At 50.9% G+C, this 21,651-nt stretch overlaps 1 protein-coding gene across 1 annotated transcript in view; it reads right to left on the bottom strand.

The window, feature by feature from the left end:
- SCARA5 (scavenger receptor class A member 5) overlaps positions 1 to 13,546 on the bottom strand; it is a 133,485-nt gene extending 119,939 nt beyond the window's left edge. The window contains exons 1-2 of the mRNA XM_070794420.1: positions 13,195 to 13,546; positions 9,013 to 9,133 (exon numbers count right to left, since the gene is read on the bottom strand). Of these exons, the coding sequence (XP_070650521.1) occupies positions 9,013 to 9,127 (115 nt within the window). The 5' untranslated portion in view covers positions 9,128 to 9,133; positions 13,195 to 13,546. The remainder of the gene's footprint in view (positions 1 to 9,012; positions 9,134 to 13,194) is intronic.
- Positions 13,547 to 21,651: the final 8,105 nt, after the last annotated feature.

Here is a 21,651-nt window from a genome sequence, read left to right as displayed (position 1 = left end):
CTGAAACTCCCAAGAATCCGCTCAGAGCCCTTCACCACAAGCAGCCTGGTTCTTAAATGCACAGGGTCTCTGACTCCTGGAACTGCAGTGAACCAGGTGAGCTGTGCTGAGGGGCAGGATTTTAAGGATCAGGCAGCTGTGGACTGGAATCCAGGCTTTGCCTCTGACTAGCTGGGTGACTTTGGGCAATTAACTTCATCTAAGACGTCATCTTTTTATTGACAAACTGGGACTAATAATACAACCTGAGGTTTAATGCAGACGGTGTATTGAAGCCCCAGGCACAGTGCCTGCCTGTGCCACGAGGACTAATAATACAACCTGAGGTTTAATGCAGACGGTGTATCGAAGCCGCAGGCACAGTGCCTGCCTGTGCCACGAGCTCCATCAAGGGGAGCCATTGCACTGGGGTAGTTTGCACATATCACACTGCATCATCACTTCTACTGGACCCTGCCATCCTCCCATCACCTGCCCTGGCCTCCCCCCATCTCCCTGCCTCCACAAAGGCCAAAATGATCTCCAGGGCTCCTGGTGCTCCAGGACAAGACCCCTCCCTCCCCCGGCCCACACACCAGGGAGGGGGTGCTGGAGTTCTAGGACTCTGCACTCCTGCCAAGACCCCCATCACCAACATTCAGCTTTGCCAGCAGCTCTGCCACAAGACCAGCATCCCAGCCTTGGTCCTGGCTTCTACCAGCTCCATGAAGCCCCAGGGCTCCCCATCACCCACTGTAATCCCCAGGCAGCCCTGTTTATCCTCCTTAACATCTCCCTCCCAGTCTGCTGAAAACTTCCCACTATGGCCCCAGACCTCACAGCCAGTCATCTGAAAAATTCCTGATTCCCCCAACCTCTGCTTGGAAGATTTTTTTTTTTTTTTCCTTGTTTCAACTGAAACCTGCTTCTCTTAAGTGTAGATTTCTGTTTCCTATGCTCATGCAACCAACCTAAAGGTGCAGGGGGTGTTTTTCTTTGCTCCTCATTGTTACTTCCAGAACCTTCTCTCTCTTCTTCCTAAAAGCCCCAGCTTCCACATCACACAACTGTACACTTTTTCCTCATTGCTAAAGCACACTGCTCCCCTACCCCTCTCTGCAATCACTGTTGCTGTCTCTCAACCTCCACTTCTGACTCTTTCTCTTCTGATGTCACATCTTTTCTGACCCACTTGAAATGTGGCCAAAGATAAGACAGGCTTGGAATGCAAAAATGCACACTGGATTTTGAAGGCTCAGCCTGAGTAAGAAGATACAAATATCTCCATCACTTTTACACTGATTACAAATCAAAATGATAATATTTTGAATGTGTGCTGCGTGCTAAGTTGTTTCAGTCATGTCTGACTCTTTGCAGTCCTATGGACCTAACCCACTAGGCTCCTCTGTCCATGGGATTCTTCAGGCAAGAATACTGGAGTGGGTTGCCATGCCTTCCTCCGGGAGATCTTCCCAACCCAGGGATTGAACCCATGTCTCTTACATGTCCTGCATTGGCAGGCAGGTTCTTTACCACTAACACCACCTGAGAAGCCCAACCAACTATTTTGAATATATTGGGTTAAATTAAATATGTTCCTGTATTTAAATTTTTTTCAGATGTATCTTTTTGTGTGGGTACTAGAAAATTTAGAATCGCTCATGTGGCTCACACTAGACTCTGATTGGCTCTACCAATAAGCGAGGCCCTTTCTTAATCCCGACTTCACACATCCCAAGTGAGAGCTGCCCCTCCCGTCTTCCCGGTGCTCTCCATCCCCTCAGGCTTCCCTGATCTCACCAGGACCTACTAACCGTGAACCCTACTGCCTTTCCAAAACTGCTCCTGTCTACACCTCCACACTCCTATGTCACAGGAGAACTTCCTCTCTCCCCTAGGTAGACTGTGAAATTCTCCCCTCTAACTGCACTTCCATTAGAGAATGAATCACACTGTGAGGCAGGGTCTGTCAGCAGTCAGTGCGTTTCCGTCTTGGCAGGCGAATTCTTCTGGGGACTTTGAGCCCCTTGAAGGCAGGACCCAAGATCTTTCACTTCTGTTTGCATCAGCAGCACTATAAAACCCTGTCCTCTTTGGATGATTTAAGTCCCAGTTCCTTATGTCTTAAACTCAACTCTCTCAGCCCTCCTTTATCCTGGTGCTTCTGCGCTTGGTGAACAAAGATGTGGTTGGCCATTCAGCAAGTAAAGATACCTTCTATGGGCAAGACACAGCGCTGGGTACTGGGACATTTGGATGAGTCCAAGGCATGCAGTGCCAGCCAGAGGGAACGTACCCACAGTTCAGCATGACTGTGGATGGACAGGCTGACAGGGGCCAGGGAGGCCAGGTCGATGGCCCGGGAAAGACATGCAGAAAAGCCAGGAGGCATCCATCACACTGCTTGTTATCTGACACCAGGAATCAACCCCAGATAAACCTAGAACGAGGAAGAGAGGAAGCTCTCTGTCCTGAAGACTGAAAATAGAGCATGAGGAGGAACTGGAGCGCCTTGGGTGGGCCTCAGGGTGGACCCAGGCAGACAGAAAGGCTGCGACAACACTCGATCTAAGTTCTAATAGTTAGGAGCACTCAGCATACACCAGGCACTGCAAGGACTAAATGTGGGATAACTCATGTCTCTTGGCAAGAACCCTGAGTCTTGAGCCATTATTATTCTATTGTACAGAGGAGAGGGAGCTAAGAACTCAAACAGGGTTGCATGCTGTGTGCTCAGTCGTGTCCAACTCTTTGCAACCCCATGGACTGTAGCCCACCAGGCTCCTCTGTCTATGGAATTCTCCAGGCAAGAATACTACAGTGAGTTGCCATGTCCTCCTCCAGGGGATCTTCCTGTCCTAGGGATCGAACCCACGTCTCCTGCACCTCCCGCCTTGGGAGGTGAATTCTTTACTCCTGAGATACATGGGAAGCCCCCGAACAGGATTACACAGGCTGCAAGTGTCAGAGCCTGACATGGAGCCCAGTCCATGGGACTCCAGGGCCAGTGCTTCTTGCCGCCCTGCAAGGCCATCCCTGTAATGGATGAGGCAGACTACTATGGATGTTAGAGATGTTATATGTGCCCCCAGGTACCCAGGGCGAGCAAGGCCGTGGGTCTGAAGCAAAGCCAGCTTCCACCAGCGACCATGAAACACACCCCTAACTCTTCCGGTAGGCAACCTCAGGGACCTAGTGACTCTGACAGAGGTGGGGAGTGGACAGACACAGACTTGCCACAGAACCAGCTGCCCTGGGGACCCAGAATATTCCTTACAGATTCTACTATTTGGAGAATAGGACTAAAAGAAATTGCTCGGTTTCCTTGAGTATCTAGGCTTCATGGGGAAGCCCACTACCCAAACGCTGCTTTCTTTAAGAAAAGGGAGGAACCAACCTTAAAACACTGTTTGGGCCGGGGGTCTCTGAGAAGTGGCATGGGTGCTTCCTGGGAGACCCTGGGTGACAGCCGCTGCTCCTGACCTCTCTGTCTCCCCCATCCTCTCCACTTCCCCAAGGTGTTCAGGGGACTCCCCAAAGGGCAAGGAGGTGAAGTATCTGTGTACTGAGGGTGTACTAGGTCCGAAGTGCTTCATTCAGGTTGTATAACCTGATTCCTCCAAGGTCCCAAGAGCTGAGTAACATTATTCCCATTTTGCAGATGGGAACACTGAGGATGAGGGTGTCAGGACCCCAGTGAGGCAGACAGCCCGCTCAAATCAGAGAATGTCACAGGATTTTAAAAAGGGAATATGTGCAAAGGTGTAGCCAAGGGTGTGAGACGCCCACAAGAGCCAGAGTGGTGTCCTCAGGCTTATGTCCTGGGCTCTCAGAGCCCACCAGGGCTGCACTTTCTGGAGCCTGGAAGCAGAAAGCCACGTGGAGAGCGTGGTTACAAGGAGCTGTGAACTCAGGCGGAAGGACACAGCAGCCCAAGGTGACCCCATAGGACAGGATCTGGGAAATAAACACACCAATCTCCCATCTTCCATGCTGCGGTGGCTCCCCACAAGGCAGATAGCTGAGTGGCAGGGGGTGGACGTGGACGGGCAACGGAAGACACACTGCACAGATCCTAGGCTGGGCCAAGTTCACTCTCCAGGCTCTTGGCACCTTCCCTGGCTGTCCCTCCCTCTTGTGGAAAGAAAGGGGCCAGAGACACCCAGGATCGCACCTGCCCACCAGCCCCAGTGAGCACAGCCGGAGTCAGCGCGCACGGAGCTGAGCGCACCGCGGCACCGCACGAGTTAACATCTCTGCTCTCCGGCCTGGGTGCCGGATTCTCCAACCTGTGGAGGGGGCGGGACCAAGATAGCTGGGGGCCTCCCTGGAAATCCACTCCCACCCTTGGGCGGCTGCCTGCCAGCCCTCAGCTACGCCGTATGAACTGAGGAGGGTTGATGGCTGAGAAAGTAGACGTGGGGGTTCCCCGAGGAGAATAATGTAATTTTATGGGGCAGGGACGCAGGAACAGGGAGTTCGGACCCTACATTCAGCAAGCGGCCTGGCTGCAGGCGTCGCATGTGTAACTCATTACCTCCGCGGGCCGCCCATTTGCAGCCGGTGGATGATGCTCGGAGCGTGGTGGAGGGCCCGAGGCCGCGGGGTGAGCATGACTGCAATATTTTTCTGACACTAACACCTCTCATTGGCCCTTGGAGAGGGCCGTGGAGGAGCCAGGCCCTGCCAAACATCACCCACGCCCAGCCCTCCGCCTACTGGCGCCAGACAGGAGAGGCTTCAGGGGTTCAGGCGGGAAGAGAAAGGCTGGACCATGGAGGTAAGCGAGGAGGGGGCAGGCACAGAGGGAGCTGGGGGAGGAGGGGTCGAGGCCCAGACAGCCTCTCTTTGGGTTTCTCCTCCGTGGGAGGCGTCAGTGGGCACCAAGGTCAGAGAGGGTTTGGCTGGAAGACCTTGGAGGTCACGTTCTGCCGTGAGCCTGCCCATGAATTCCAACCACACAGGTGAGGTTCCCCACTGGAGACCCAGAGGTGATGAGGCCCCTGCCCTGGGCGCGTTCCTGTCCACAGTGGGGCTCAGACACAGGGAGGAGGCAGGTGGGGTCCTAAGAGGGGGCCCGGCCAAGGGGTGCAGAGGATGGAGAGGTCCCAAAGGTGTCACCCTGGAGCTGAGGGTGAAAGGGAGAGAGCCTGGAAGGATGTGGGAGGCACCACGCCAGAGAGGGTCATGGCGGGGATGGGGAGCTGCAGCCTGAATAGCCCCTCAGCTTCCTTCTCACCTGGCCTGTGAACAGAAGGAAAGGGGTGGAGGCAGGGTAGGAGGAAAAGACAGATGGACAAAAAGGTAAAGGAGGAGAGGGGGGAGGGGTTTCCAGTGCCTGAAAATAAGGCATGTACAGCCTAACACTTTAAAGTCCCTCCTGCGTTAAAGCCCGAGTCCTACACAGAAGACGGGGGTTCAATCCCTGGGTTGGGAAGATCTCCTGGAGGAGGACATGGCAACCCACTCCAGTATTCTTGCCTGGAACATCCCCATGGCCAGGAGACCCTGGCGGGCTACAGTCCATGGGGTCGCAGAGACACACACACTACCTCAATATCTAGGCTGCAGTTTTTCAGCTTTGCTTCCGCTGATCCTAAGATGCCTGGGGCCCAGTGGAGGCACTGCCTCTCTTCCCACCTCCCTGTTTTCAGGGGGAAAATACAGGGAGGGACTTGGAGTCCCAGCAACTCTGCTTTCATTTACTCAAAGCCTGGGGGGGCGGGCTGGTCCTCACCTCTGTCCACCTCTCTCTGCCCCTGTCAGCCCCACCCCTTCCTCCCTCTCCAGAGATGAGGGACAAAGAAGCCAAGTGCTGGGGAAAAAGAACAAATCTGGCTTGAATTTCCCCAAGTCAGAGCTCACCATTTTCCTCTTAGAAATGACAGGGAAGGGGAAATCCAAGAAACCCAGGAGCTTTTAGGTGGCTGTTTCATCTCAGTACTCCAGTCCTCACGCCCCCACCCCATGTCTGGTAAGGAATGAGTGTGCAGGAGAGCCAGACAATGTGCAAATCAGGTTTAGAACTGATTTGTTCTGCCTCCTTTAGATTCCAAGGATCCCTGTCTTTGTTCATCCATGTGCTCAGTCACTCAGTCGTGTCCAACTCTTTGCAACCCCATGGACTGTAGCCCGCCAGGCTCCTCTGTGGAATATTCCAGGCAACTGGAGCTGGTTGCCATTTCCTTCTCCAGGGGATCTTCCCAGTCCAGCAATTGAACCTGGGTCTCCCACACTGCAGGCAGATTCTTCACCATCCGAGGTATCAAGGAAGCCCCAAATGGCCTTTTAAATCCCAGGTTCGGTAAAGGGGGGGTACAAAGAGGTCAAGAGAAGGAGAAATGATGACCCAACAGCAGCCCCCCAGGCCTCTTCCCACCCCAGGGTCTCCCTGCCATGACTTTCCCCACTGGTGCCCAATACTGGCCCTCACGGTCCTACAATTACCCCTCTGAGCTGTACCCCAGTTCTTTCTTGCCAAACCAGGCCTATTGATGGGCTGGTGGGGAGAGAGGGCAGTTGAAGGATATAAAAGCCACCTTGACCTTTGTGGATGTGATGATGGGGAACAGCTGAGCACTGACTAGTGAATCAACACCCCAGGGTCCTTCATCTCTTCCCAGGAGTCATTAACTTGAGAGAAACACTGGCCCATCTCAGTGCAGCTCAGCTGGTAATATTTTTCCCATCTACCTCTTCTCTTATAAAATGATATTCAGTCTTTAAGGCCTTTACCAGAAGGTGTTCATCCTTCTTGACTTTAATAATCACATATTTTTACCTCCTTTACATGGTGGGTAACTGTCTCCATACCAGTCGCTTCCACTGGGATCAGAAGCCCTTGGAAGGCAAGAATGGTTTAATTTCTCTCTGGAGCATCTCTGGCATCTAACCCATAGCTTGACACATTGTGGGTCCTCAAAATGTGTCTGTTAACTGGAATCCAGAGAAACAGTTCTGATGGTGGGAAGTTTACTAGGGCAGGTGTGTGCGTGCTAAGTCACTTTAGTTGTGCCCAACTCTTTGAGACCCCATGGACTGTAGCCCACCAGGCTCCTCTGTCCTTGGGATTCTCCAGGCAAGAATACAGGGGTGGGTTGCCATGCCCTCCTCCAGGGGATCTTCCCGACCAAGGGATCAAACCGGAGTGTCTTATGTCTCCTGCATTGGCAAATGGATTCTTTACCACTAGCACCACCTGGAAAGGAGCCCAGATCTCCTCTCCCCTCTCCCTGCTGAGACAATCCCCAGTCCTGCCTGAGCCACCCATCTTCCCTCCCTGCTCTCAGCACCTGGTGGGAGGAAAGATAGGGCTGAATGAGGAGTCATTTCTAATTTTGAGGAATTTCAAGACAAAGGCAGCTGGCAGAGTGGAGCACAGTGAAACATAGTGCTTGAGAGAAAGTTTGAATGAAGGCATCTGGAATGGTTGATTTTATGTCAACTTGGTTGGCTGTGGGGTACCCAGATTAAACATTCTGGGTGTCTCTGAGGGTGTTTCTGGATGAGATTAGCTATTGAATTGGTGGAATCAGAACAGACTGTTCTCCCCAGTGTGGGTGGGAGGGTCTGAATACAACAAAAGATGGCAGGATTTGCTTTTTACTTTCCGTCTGCTTGCTGGAGCTGGGACATAGCATCTCATCCTCTCTGGCCCTCAGATTGTGACTGACACCATTGGTTTCTCTGATTTCAGGCCTTCTGACTCAGACTAAACTACACCACTGGCTTTCCTGGGTCTCTAGCCTACAGAGGGAAGATCATGGGACTTCCCATCCTCCATAGCCAGGTGAGTCAATTCCTCATAATCGGTCTCTTCATAAGTGTAGACATCATACTGGTTCTGTTTCCCTGGAGAAGCCTAACTAAGATAGCCAATCTCCATCTCATTGATCACAAAGCTTCGCAAAACTCTCACGTGAGTTTCCTTCAGTTCATCTTTGAAGTGAGGATGAAGCTCTCTTCTCCTATACTAACTGCAAAGAGGAGTGTGTTCATGCAGGCAACAAGCATTTATTAAGCACCTATTCAGTGTGGAGCAACTTCACTTTCACTTTTCACTTTCATGCATTGGAGAAGGAAATGGCAGCCCACTCCAGTGTTCTTGCCTGGAGAATCCCAGGGACGGGGAAGCCTGGTTGGCTGCTGTCTATGGGGTCGCACAGGGTCGGACACGACTGAAGCGACTTAGCAGCAGTAGCAGCAGCAGTGTGGAGCTCTGTGTTGGATGCAGAGGAGTCAGCTGTTGGCAAGATGCTCTGAGCTTCTCAGGAGGAAACTGCATCCATTTGCTCCAGGGTTTTAGCCCCCAGAGACGCAGTGCAGTGCACTGAGAGGGGGTCCCTTTCTGCACCAGGACCTGGGCCTTAGTCTCGGGGGAGGATGAGCACCCTGGAGAGATGCAGCCCTCCTTGCAAAAGCCCTGGGAAGCGAATTGAAGATCTGTCACCTGAAAGGGTCTGAGCTTCTTGGTTCAGTTGCCTTTTGCATGACCCCAGCCTCACTGAAGAGGAGAGGATGGCAGAGAGGCAAAAGGACTGGGCTAGGAGTGAGGAGACTCAGTGCTGGGGCTGCTCTGTGACCGATGGGCTGCGTGATTGTTGTCATTTAGTTGCTCAGTCACGTCAGACTCTTTGTGACCCTGTGGACTATAGCCCACCAGGCTCCTCTGACCATGGGGACTCTCCAGGCAAGAATACTGGAGTGAGTTGCCAATCCCTTCTCCAGGGGATCTTCCTGGCCCAGGGATCAAACTCGGGTCTCCTACATTGGTAGGAGGGTTCTTTAACACTGGGCCACCAGGGAAGCCCGAGCTGTGTGACGCCTAATGCTTTTCTCAGAGTCCACTAGCTCATCTGTGAAATGGGTCTCATTTTGTGGTCACATAGGTGTGTTGAGACACATGAATGAGGAAAGACCTTTCTGAGCATGAAGTTCGACCTATGCAGTATTAGGCGGCGGTGTGGGGTAGGGTGGGAGGGTGGGGGCGGGGAGGGCTGACCTCACAGCCAAGACCGAGCCCACGGCACTCACCATCCTCACACAGGTTCAGCTTGGACAAGCTCCTGCCATCAAAGGGCTCCTCAAAGATGGAGCTGGAGTCACGGTCGCTCACGGTGGCGTGCAGGTACATGGCTTTGTTCTCCATCACGTCCTGCAGCAGGAGAGGAGAGGGCAGATATAAGGGAGAGAATAAGCTGTAGTTGGAGATGGAAATGAATCTGTAGAGCAAGGCATCACCGTGATGACCCTGAGCCTGAACACAGGGACCCTTCCTCATCGGCAGGCATCAGCCACCAGGATCCGAATCCCCTCCTCAACTTCCTTGGCTTGGAGCGGTCACAGTCCTGACCTTTCTGACCAGGCATCTAGACCATGGGATCTATCCTCTCCCTCTCATAGCTCTGGTGGGGCTGGATCCCTGAGCTGGTGGGGTCCATGGCACCGAGAGCCGTGCCAAGTGGGGCCAGGAGGAGCCAAACCTCCTGACCCAAACAGAATCCTGTCCAAGCTTCTGGAGTCCTGGGCATGGCAGGGAGACTGGGGTTTCTGCTCTGTGTTGGAAATGGGGGGAAGCTAGGCATGAAATAGAGTACAGAGACCACCAACCAACACAGCTAAAACCAGAACTGTTCCCAAACTTGGCTGGGATGGCATGGTCAAAGGAGCTGGATTCAGAGGGCCACAGGCAGGATTGGCCCCCGTGGGAGCCTGGGGAGCAGTTGGGGTCCCCTAGACACCAAGGCCTGGGCAGCCCTAGACCAGGAGAGGGCTCTGGTGTCCGGGTGGTCTCCTGGGTGGCTGGGGCTTTGAGTCGACCCCGTGGAACTCCAGGAATGCCCCCTCGACACGGGGAAGTGCCACGCTATTTGAAATGACCCAGCCCCGTTTACACAAGCAAGCACCACACGATCCCATTTTGCAATATCTATACATTCCAGAGTGCACAACGGGAGATTATATGCGGAGATGCTCTGGGTTTCTCCAGGGGAGATGTGTTGCAGGAATCTGGTGGGGCTTGTGGGGATTTGCGTTTAGTTTTGTTCTCTGTATTTTGGGAGTTTTCTACGATATGTTTGCGTTCTTTGTATAATCAGAAGAATTCATTTGTGGGGCTGGATCACAAAGTGTTTATTTACATAGAATACTGGATATCCTTTTCCTGCATAGACGCTCAGTGATTTCACAAATGCCTCTGCTTTCAGCTCATTTCCAGTCATTCGTTTGCGTCGACTTTCGGTTCTGGTGCTCTTTCTGTAGGTCGTTGTTGTTTAGTCACCAAGTTGGGTCCAGCTGTTTGCAGCCCCATGGACTGTAGCCCACTAGGTTTACCTGTCCATGGAATTCTCCAGGCAAGAATACCAGAGCAGGCAGCCATGCCCTTCTCCAGGGGATCTTCCCAACCCAGGGATCAAACCCAGGTCTCCTGCACTGCAGGCAGATTCTTTACCACTGAGCCACCAGGAAAGCCCATAGCTATGTGGATATTGAAGCAAAAAAAAAAAATCCACTTTTAAACAGTGAATTCTTTGGAAGATAAATGCCCTGGGACGATGGGGGGGTCCTTGGCCCAGCATGGAGCCAACTCGACCCTGCGGACCAGAGAGCCAGCTGGGAGAGGGGGTAGGGCCTGGCAGGTGGCCGGAAGGGGACACCAGCCACTGACTGAAGGGAAGAGGCAACCCCCATTCCAGTAAACGGGGACAGTGAAGGAGGAGGCTGGCTGGATCCCTCTGCCAGACGCAGCAAACACAAATCCCCTATTTTCGTGACCTGACCTTTCTTTTCAGGGACCTATGACCTCGGGGTCATAGGAGGAGGGCTAAGAGGGCAGAGCCTACAGTGGCCATCCACCTGTCTTTCCACTGGCCCTGGAGGGACGATGGGGTGTCTGCTTTTGACCTCCAGTGATGAGAAGCCACATGCCTTGCACACGTGTACACACATATGCCTGTATGCACAGGCCCACTCAGGGTGTTCCTAGACCCTGCGGGCCTTTCCTCCAGCCTCTGGGAGGAAGGGGTGGAGGGGGGCCCACAGCCCTGCCAGCATCTCTCCTCTCTGCCCCCTGGGGTTCCTGGAGCCCTGCACCCAGCTTCTCCTGGGCTGCAATTATGTCCAGTTTTCGAGTCTCTAATGCCGGCCATCCGTCCAAGTCCTCCACCCAGGGAGGGCCTCGAGGTGGGGCCCCAGGCGGCTCCACTGCTGCTAAGCTATAGAGGACACGCCTTCATTTCACGAGCGCTCTGTGCGGCACCCCACCCTCTGGCCTCAGTCCTGGGGAGCGACGAAGCAGGAGGCCAGTGTCTCCTCTGGGAGGGGGAACCCTCTTTCTGCCAAAGGCAACAGCAGCTGCCACCCAGAGCCTGTGGGGGCACCGAGTGCCAGGGGAGGAGGTGCAGAGCTGGGGTTGCTCCAGTTTCCCCATCTGCCTTTCCGCCTTCTCTATCTGCCCATCAGCTCCTGGACCAGAGCTGGAAGGCGGGGCCCCTTATCTGGAATGTGTCTGTCGGGCGGCCCCTCCCAGCCCCCTCTCCACACCCCTCAGCTGGTGGAGCTGCAGCCTGGGGGCGGGGGAGAGGGAGAGGGGCCAGATGTGAGTGCGCACTGAGATGAGAAGTGCTCAGCCGACTCTGCTAATGTTTGTTACTGGAGAATGAAACCTAAGAGCTTTCTGTCTGCCCCAGGTTTTATTTGGGGCTGTTTTTCTTTCTTGGGGAATGGGGGGCAGGAATTTAGACCTTCCAGTCATTGCTTGTATAGCCTTTGGGCCAAGTCTGAGCAACTGACTGCCAAGTGTGGTGATGACAGAGCAATGCCTCCACCCCCCACCCCTGGAGCATGTGTGTGTGTTCGTCCCACACTGTACAGATCGTACGCCATCAGGAGCTCCCCACCTCCCAGGGGCACTGCAAGGGAGCAGGTGGCATTGGTCCGTTGTTCCCATTCTAAAGATAAGCCAAGTGAAGCCCAGAGGAGCAGGAACCGAAGACTGTCAGAGAGGAGGAGTTCCAGCATTTAACCCCACCCAGGGCACTGGCTCCGCACGAGGCTTCTCTGGCCAGGATGCATGTGTCGGTCCCTTTCGGTGGCCACCTTTCAGTCCCACGGTGATGCAGGGAAGAGGGCCAGGTGGGGACCCTGGAGCTAAGAGAGCTGGAAGGGAGGGGGCCAGTGCCATGGAAACCTGGGCAGGGAGTAGACACCAAAGTAACCTGTGGGGAGTGGGGGCTCAGAGGACATGGGTCCCAAGCTGGCGCCACATCTTATCCCCGGGGAGCTTGGTCCGTCAGCTAGCACATCCAGCCTCTGCCTTTGCGATAGGGAGGACACACCTCCCAACCACCCGGTCTCTGTGAGTCTCATGTGGAACAGGGCATGTGGGAGGGCTGTATGGATGGGGCAGGTAGGAAGATGGTGGTGGAGCCTGGTGACCACCCACAGCCCCCCCAGCATCTTCTGATCCTGCCACGCAGCCTGGTACAGGGGTCTCTGGGTTCCCTCGACCTCCCTCCCACCTAGTAGTCCCAGAAACAATGCCATTTGGACCCCTTTGCGAAAGCAATGGTGAATGCAGACCAGACCTGAGAGCCGCACCTTAATTCTCAAAGCCCCCTTCCAGGCAGCAGCAGGACTCAATTCTTCCTGCAGAGGGGTGGCCCCATCCTTGCTGGATTCCAGCATTTAACACTACAGGGCTCGTAACTCCTCAAAATCAGATAGGGACCACTGTGAACAAGGTCCTCTCTGGAGAGAGAATTGCTAAGGAGGTTTTGAGCCCTTTCCTCCTCTAACTGTACTCAGTTCATCTGAAGCATCACTCAGAACTAGAGAGGTGCAGATGGTTTATAAATAAGCTCTGCCTTCCTATGTTCCACCGCTGGGCACACCCACAGGCACACACATGCACACACATTCACCACACATGTGGAGAGACTGTCACCTGTACCATCTGCTCCCTGAAGAGGCTCTGGAGCTCTGACACAACTCAGGCAGAGTTGCCACTAAAGCGATCACTTTCTCTGGCTCCCAAATACCCACACTCACCAGCCCAGACAGATGGATGAAAACCTGGCAGATCCCCCAGGTTGACAGTTACAACCTCCCCTCCCAGGACCTGCACCTCCACGCGATGCCCAAACCTGTGCCCTGTGTCCTCCGGCTGCCTTTAAGAAGCCATGCCCAGGTGCTAGGACAGTCAGTGCCCAGACTCACCTGAGTGCCCCCAGTGAAGCTGCAGAACCTGTCCCCTCAGTTCCTGGCATTTGCCATGGTGGCTGGAGAGCTGGCCACTGTCCCCACCCCGAGACCCAGGCAGCCCCTCAGAGCTTGTCCCCACAGCCAGCCGAATCCAGACGGAGTCATAGAGACTGCACGGTGCCCAGGGTCTCGGGGGTCACTTCTCCAGGAGGATCAGATCAGGAGGCAAGACTCAACCTTGTGACCAAATGGGAGTCCCTGTCTTGGTGTCTGGCCTCGTTCAGCCTCGGGCAGCGCTCGAGATGTTCTGTGGAGGCACCAGCGGCTCCGCTAGGTACTGACTGAGCCGTGAACTGCAGCTGCACTGGCCGCAAGGCTTTATAAAGTTCTTGGAGCAACTGCGAGGCTCCCCTGGGGCCTAGAACGCATCCTCCCTCTAGTGGCCAATCTCAGCATTACAGCTTCACACAGGAATGCCTGCTGCGTCCAAAGGAGTCTTGATCTTGGGACTCCGCCCTCCTGTTCTGAAGGCTCTGCTCGAGATACTTTTTGGAAAGCTTCTAATGAAATGGCAGCTAGACCTGGCTTAAGAGCTGCGCAAGGAACCCAGCCTTGTAAATTTATTTATATGACAGGATTGGCATTGCCCTGTTCATTCACCAAACTTGGGGTAGAATTACTGCTTTCTGTGTTTTCTTAGAGCCATATCTACCCGTAAAGGACACAGACTGCCCACACCAGGGAGATTCAGAAGAGGACTCTGAGGGTGCTGAAGGAACTTCCCAAAGTCAGGTTCAATGCAATTCATCAAGGAAGCCAGGATTTCTGGAGCACTGACATTGTACAAGGGTGAGGCTACAGAGGTGAGTGAGAGGAGGCTGCTGTCCTTAGGGGGTCGCAACCCAGGCTGAGAGGCAGGCTTGGACACAAATAACTGTGACACTAGTGGTAAAGAACCTAGGAGACATAAGAGACACAGGCTTGGTCCCTGGGTTGGGAAGGTCCCCTGCGGGAGGAAATGGCAACCCACTCTAGTATTCTTGCCTGGAGAATCCCATGGACAGAGGAGCCTGGCAGGCTACAGTCCATGGAGTCACAAAGAATGGGACACAACTGAGCGTCTGACCACACACCTGTAGACCTCAGCATAGCTATGTTTAATGTGTAAAAACAGGCGCTCTCACCAAAATGTTGAAGGGGTGATTACCTTCATTCAGGTTGAGATGGTGATGGGAGAAGCATCAGAGAAATTCTAAAAACAATCTGAACCATGGTCCATGGTCAGTTTGTATGTATGCCCTCCCACCCCAGAAACAGAGCGCTGAAGGTCACGTTCATGAACATATGCCCGTTTATTGGTTACAAATTCAGCCTTAGCACTGGAGGGTCTGACCTCGTACCTGAGAACAGTCTGCCAGGGCTCAGCTCTACCCCCCATCCCACGCAGCCACGAAACCACAGCTGAGTCACAGAAGTCTTAGTCACTGTTAGTGACCCCGGGAGGGAGCTACAGTGTGGGGCTCCGAGGCTCTGTTTTACTGGAAAAAGCAGTAATTATATCGTAATGGTGATGATAATTATAATTGGAGGATAAGGAAGAGGGAGGAGGGGAGAGGATGGGGAGAAAGAGGAGGAGGCGAAAGGGGAAGAAGTGAGAGAAAAACATTTCATCATATGTTCCCTGTGCCAGGCAATTCCAAGTGCTTTTCACATATTAACTCATTTAACCTTGATGACAACCCTGTCAGGTAGGCACTGCTGTTGGTGGTGGTTTAGCCACTGAGTCATGTCCGATGCTTGCAATCCCATGGATGTAGCCCACCAGGTTCCTCTCTCCATGGAATTTTCCAGGCAAGAATACTGGATTGCCATTTCCAGTGGGTTGCCATTTCCTTCTCCAGGGAATCTTCCCCTCTGCAGGGATCAAACCAGCATCACTTGCATTGCAGGCAGATTCTTTACCAGTAAGACACCAGGGAAGCCCAGGCACTGCTATTATTCCCATTTTATAGAGACAGAGGAAATAGGTGATTTGCCCAAAGTCAAGCAGCCTGCAAGTGCCAGAGCTTGATTCTACTCCAGGCAGTGTGACTGTAGAGTCTGTGCCCCCAACCACTCCCCTAACTGCCTCTGATGAAAAAGAGTGTTTCAGTCACCAATCAAGTCACCAGTGTTCCTAGGAATGTCATTTTACAAATAGCAGGAAATGTGCTTAAAGTGTCATCTCCGAGCATCTTATTGCAGAGAATGTATGTATTAGCAATAAATGCAGTGATTGGTGAGACCCTGGTGATGTCCTACTTTATGTGAAATAAAGCATTTTTTATTTTTACTGAAGTATAGTTTATTTACACTGTTTCAGGTGTAAAGCAAAATGATTCATTTATACATATATATATTCTTTTAGAATCATTTCCATTATACATTATAAGATACTGAATATAGTTCCCTGTGCTATACAATAGATCCTTGTTGTTTATCTATTTTATATATATAGTATGTATCTGCTAGTCCCAAATTCCTGATTTATCCCTTCCCTACTCCCTTTCCCTTTGACAACCATAAATTTGTTTTCTCTGCCTGTGAATCTATTTCTACTTCAAAAATAAGTCCATTTGTATCATATTTTATATTCCACACGTAAATGACATCATATGGTATTTGTCTTTCTCTTTCTGACTTCACTTAGTATAATAATCTCTGCTGCTGCTGCTGCTAAGTCGCTTCAGTCGTGTCCGACTCCATGCGACCTCATAGACGGTAGCCCACCAGGCTCCCCCGTCCCTGGGATTCTCCAGGCAAGAACACTGGAGTGGGTTGCCATTTCCTTCTCCAATGCGTGAAAGTGAAAAGTGAAAGTGAAGTCGCTCAGTCGTGTCCGACTCTTAGCGACCCCATGGACTGCAGCCCACCAGGCTCCTCCATTCATGGGACTTTCCAGGCAAGAGTACTGGAGTGGGGTGCCATTGCCTTCTCCGATAATAATCTCTAGGTTCATCTATGTTGCTGCAAGTGGCATTATTTCATTCTTTTTTATGACTGAGTAATATTCCATCACACGCATATGTGTGTATATGTATATATATATATACACACACACACACATACACACACACATATAACACTGCGTCGTCTTTATCCATTCATCTGTTGATGGACATTTCAGTGTCTTGGCTATTATAAATACTGCTGCTATGAATACTGGGGAGAATGTATCTTTTTGAATTAGAGTTTTTGTTTTTTACTGGACATATGCCCAGAAGTAGGATTGCTGGATGATATGGTAACTCTATTTTTAGTGTTTTAAGGACCTTACTGTTCTCCATAGTGGTTGCACCAATTTAACAATCCTACCAACAGTGTTCAGTTCAGTCATTCAGTTGTGTCTGATTCTTTGTGACCCCATGAATCGAAGTACACCAGGCCTCCCTGTCCATCACCAACTCCCAGAGTTCACTCAAACTCATGTCCATCGAATCGGTGATGCCATCCAGCCATCTCATCCTCTGTCGTCCCCTTCTGCTTCTGCCCCCAGTCCCTCCCAGCATCAGGGTCTTTTCCAATGAGTCAACTCTTCGAATGAGGTGGCCAAAGTACTGGAGTTTCAGCTTTAGCATCAGTGATTCCAATGAACACCCAGGACTGATCTCCTTTAGGATGAACTGGTTGGATCTCCTTGCAGTCCAAGGGACTCTCAGAAGTCTTCTCCAACACCACAGTTCAAAAGCATCAATTCTTCGGCGCTCAGCTTTCTTCACAGTCCAACTCTCACATCCATACATGACCACAGGAAAAACCATAGCCTTGACTAAATGGACCTTTGTTGGCAAAGTAATGTCTCTGCTTTTGAATATGCTATCTAGGTTGGTCATAACTTTCCTTCCAAGGAGTAAGCGTCTTTTAATTTCATGGCTGCAGTCACCATCTGCAGTGATTTTGGAGCCCAGAAAAATAAAGTCTGACACTGTTTCCACTGTTTCCCCATCTATTTCCCATGAAGTGATGGGACCAGATGCCATGATCTTCGTTTTCTGAATGTTGAGCTTTAAGCCAACTTTTTCACTCTCCTCTTTCACTTTCATCAAGAGGCTTTTGAGTTCCTCTTCACTTTCTGCCATAAGGGTGGTGTCATCTGCATATCTGAGGTTATTGATATTTCTCCTGGCAATCTTGATTGCCTGTGCTTCTTCCAGCCCAGCGTGTAGGAGGATACAAAGCATTTTTCTTAACACTCCTACACTGCTGTGCCCTGGCCATAGGGAAAGGGAAGAATGGGGACGCCAGTGCAGCCCAGGCTCTTGGCTGAGCCTTCCTTTACCATTGGCAATTGATGACACAGACATGGAGTTCTCTGCAAGTGAGACCCACAAATGGATATAGAACCATTAAGCTATAAAATTGCAGGGAGAATGAAGCTTAGCCTTTTAAACTCAGCTTCAAGCAAGAGGAGGTGCCTTTCCCTTGTTCGTTTCTGATTTATTTCACTTCTTCCAGTGATAAGAGTAGTCTTTATTGTTGCCTGGAGCAGTAGTTCATTCTTTGTTTCTTCTTTTTGGCTGAGTAACATTCCATGTTATGCACAGAGCATGATTTGTTTATCCATTCTCCTTTTGATGGGCTTTTGGGTTGTTTCTAATCTTTGTTATGAATACAGCCACCCAAACAGCAAAGAGCTTTCAATCGTTAAGTATAGGAATGACCTGTGAGGCAAGATTTCTAGTGGGTGAGAGTCCTTCATAGGCAGCTCTTAGCTCAGATAACTTCTTGTCAGCTGAAATCAGCATGGTCCACAACACAGCTTGCTTCCATTCAATCGCAGAAGGCCTTTATTTATTTTTTTTAGCAGAAGATGAGAGTTCTGGTTGCTCTTTTTTTTTTTTTTTTTGGTTGCACCAAGTCTTGGTTGCAGCATGCAAGATCTTCGATCTTCATTGCGACCTGTGGGATCTCTTAGTTGCTGCATTCAGGATCTAGTTCCCTGACCAGGGATCGAACCCCCAGGCCCCCTACATGGGCAGCTCATAGTTTTAGCCACTGGACCACAAGGGAAGTCCCAAGAAGGCATTTATAATAGGGATCTCCCCACCCAGACAGTATTATGAAACTGATTTCCCTGAAGGAGAGTGGGATAAACTGAAGTAGCTGCATCTATGGATGCGGAGGCCAGTGAGGTCCATCAAGGTGCTCAAGTGCTTCCCACTTTTTTGAATGATTTCATTTGATTGTCCCAGCAACTCTCTAGGGTGGAGGTGGGGCGTTACCATCCTCAGTTTTCATATGGAGAAACCCAGCAATGCTGAAACTAAGGTCACAGTGCTGGGCTCTCAGACGCAACATCCACAGCAGTCTTCTACTCTGGAGCCTCTTTGTCTGCAGAGATTCCTTCCATCCACTCAGTTATTCATTCAACAAACATCTGTTGTGTAACCTTCTTGCAGCATATCCTGAATGTTTTTACAAACATGAGTTAGACCTAGCCCCTTCCTTCAGGATCTCAGTCCAGGGGGAGAGAAGGTCTGAGAGCCAAGAATCACAGCCTGGCAACCCTCAAGGGATTCCTCATGTCTTCAGGCTAGATGAATCTCAAACCTTCACCCTCAGGCCTGACTTTGTTTCCCTCCACCCCCGCCCAAGAGATTCTTTTTTTCCCCCAACCAAAAAAAAAAAAAAACTTAAAAGTTTAACATACCAAAGGAAAACTGGACGAAACATAATCCAGTTTGTACATTCTTCACAAACTGAATAGGAGCCAACACCTGAGTCAAAAGCAGAACAGACACTCCCTCAGAAGTTCCTCTCTGGCCCTCCTGGTCCCTAATCCCCCGAACACCGGTCACTACCATCCCGTATTCCATCACTATAGATGATCCTGCCGGTTCTTGAACTTCATATACATAGAGTCATTCACCGTATGTCTAATTTCAATAGTATGTTTCAGATTGTTCCCTTTGCTGGTATTTAGCAGGAGTTCATGCATTCTCACCACTGTAGGGCCTCCACTGTGTGAATATCCTTTCTACTGTGGATGGCCATTTGGGTAAGTTCCAGGTTTTGACTAAAGAGTGCCACCATGCCCATTCACATGCATGTCTCCTGGTGAACACATGGGTGTATTTCTCTTGGGTATATACCTTGGGAAGGCGTTGCTGGGTCATCGGCTGGCCCGTGTTCAGCTTCAGTAGATGTTCCCCAGAACTTTGCAAAGTGGTTGTACCAGTTTGCCATCCTCCAGCAAAGCATGAGGGTTTTAGACGGTTCACATCCGTGCCTGTGTTAGTGACATCTGTCTTTTGTGGAGGCATCATACTGTGTTTTGGGATTCCCTGGTGGCTCGGTTGGTAAAGAATCTGCCTGCCAATGCAAGACACGTGGGTTCAATCCCTGGGTTGGGAAGATCTCTTGGAGAAGGAAATGGCAACCCACTCTGGTATTCTTGCCAGGAGAACCCCTGTGGACAGAGAAGCCTGGTGGGCTATAGTCCATGGGGCTGCAAAGAGTCGGACACAACTGAGCAGGCACCTATGCAAACATACTGTGTTTTGTTTTTTAATTATTTATTTAGACTGTGCTAGGTCTGAGTTTTAACTTGCAGGATCTTCATTGTGGCATGCAGACTTCTTAATTGCATGCAGGATCTAAAATAAGACCAGGGATCGAACCCAGGCCCCCTGCATTGGGAGCTTGGAGTCTTAGCCCCTGCACCATCAGTGAAGTCCCAAACTGTGGTTTTAATTTGCATTTCCCTGATGACCAGTGAAGCTGAGCTCCTGTACCCATACTTACTTAGTCTGAATTTGTTTTTTTTAACCTGGGCTCTAGGCCTGAATTCCCAGCTGTCTGTGTACCTCCATTTACACCAGCAGGTCTCTGCTTGATGGATTTGTGTTGACTGTTGTATCTGTGTGCAGTGGTTCACTCACATGTTTCCATGATGAACTCTTGCCTCCTTCCAGTCTTTTCTCAAATGTCATGCTCTCAGCAGAGCTGACCCGAAGGTTCCTGTTTAAAATCACTCTCCAGGACCTGCCTGGAGATTCTCCATACCCTTGGCCTTTTTTTTTTTTTCTCATTACCCCATAGACTTAATTTATGCTTGCTGATGATTATTACTGTATTGTTATGTTCTGTGGAACACCAGCCCTGTGAAGGCAGCACACTCATGCAACCAAATGCCTACACCAGCGCCTGACAAAACAGCGACGGCTGCACAGACGAGCATTGTTGTTGCAGGGAGAAGTCAATTCTGACTCCATGTTGGAACTGTTTGACTTGCTTTCCATTGCTTTTCTTGTTGTAATCACACATAGTGGGCTCCCTCAGAGAATCCTGCCCCTCTGCCTGACTGTTAAAGTGTCTTTGTTCAGAACCCTATCCACTTGTGGATGGCAGGAAGGGAGAAATTAACACATCCTCCTGCCCTAGGCTTGCCATTCTAGGAGATTGTTGGCAAGATTGATGGCCTTTTTACTTTGTTTCCTCACTACCCCCACTCCATCTCGGATCCATAAAAGAAACTGGCATCCAAACTCTGGTAAGAAGATTATTTTGAAATATCAGCCTGCCGTCTTCTTGGACAGTAGCCTTACCTCCGTCACGGATGCTATCGTGCAGCGAGTAGAGCGAGCTTGGACTTGGTAACTGTGTAAAGATCTGGGGTTGAAAGTGTGTTCTAGGCACAAGAGACAAGTAGATTCACAGACCCCAGTATGGAGACAAAGTGGACACGCTGGAGGGGCAGACGAGGCCTGTGTGGCTGAGCACAGAGAATGCAGGAGGAACGACTTGGGTGAGTCTGAGCACAGCAGTTAAACCCAGGCCACTGCTCTTCTCATATCATCCTCTTTCTCCAGGGAGCTTAAAGGTCCCGTGTCATATATTTATGGGTTTGTTTTTTTTTTTTCATATATCTTCACTGTAATTTACTACTTATTTTTTTAAATTGAAGTATAGTTGATTTACTCTAGTGTTGCGCTAGTTTCAGTGTACAGCACAGTAATCTAGTTATATATATATCTAAAGGAGGAAACAGAACAGGCTCTATCTTGAAAGCAGGACTCCATCTTGGGCCGGACTGTGGAGTTTGAGCTATATGCCCAGTATCTATGGAAACGACATATCAACTGGAAAACCAGCCCCCACCCACCCAAGGAAGAGCCCCAGGGCTCTCCATCACCTAAAGTTCAGTTCAGTTCAGTCGCTCAGTCGTGTCCGACTCTTTGCGACCCCATGAATCGCAGCACGCCAGGCCTCCCTGTCCATCACCAACTCCCAGAGTTCACTCAGACTCACGTCCATCGAGTCAGTGATGCCATAGCATATTGGGCACCTACTGACCTGGGGAGTTCCTCTTTCAGTATCCTATCATTTTGCCTTTTCATACTGTTCATGGGGTTCTCAAGGCAAGAATACTGAAGTGGTTTGCCATTCCCTTCTCCAGTGGACCACATTCTGTCAGATCTCTCCACCATGACC

This window comes from Bos indicus, chromosome 8 (genome assembly GCF_029378745.1).
Source record: "Bos indicus isolate NIAB-ARS_2022 breed Sahiwal x Tharparkar chromosome 8, NIAB-ARS_B.indTharparkar_mat_pri_1.0, whole genome shotgun sequence".
Taxonomy (NCBI): Eukaryota; Metazoa; Chordata; class Mammalia; order Artiodactyla; family Bovidae; genus Bos; species Bos indicus.
The sequence above is the reverse complement of the archived record's forward strand: the minus strand, read 5'-3'. Positions and strand labels throughout refer to the sequence as shown.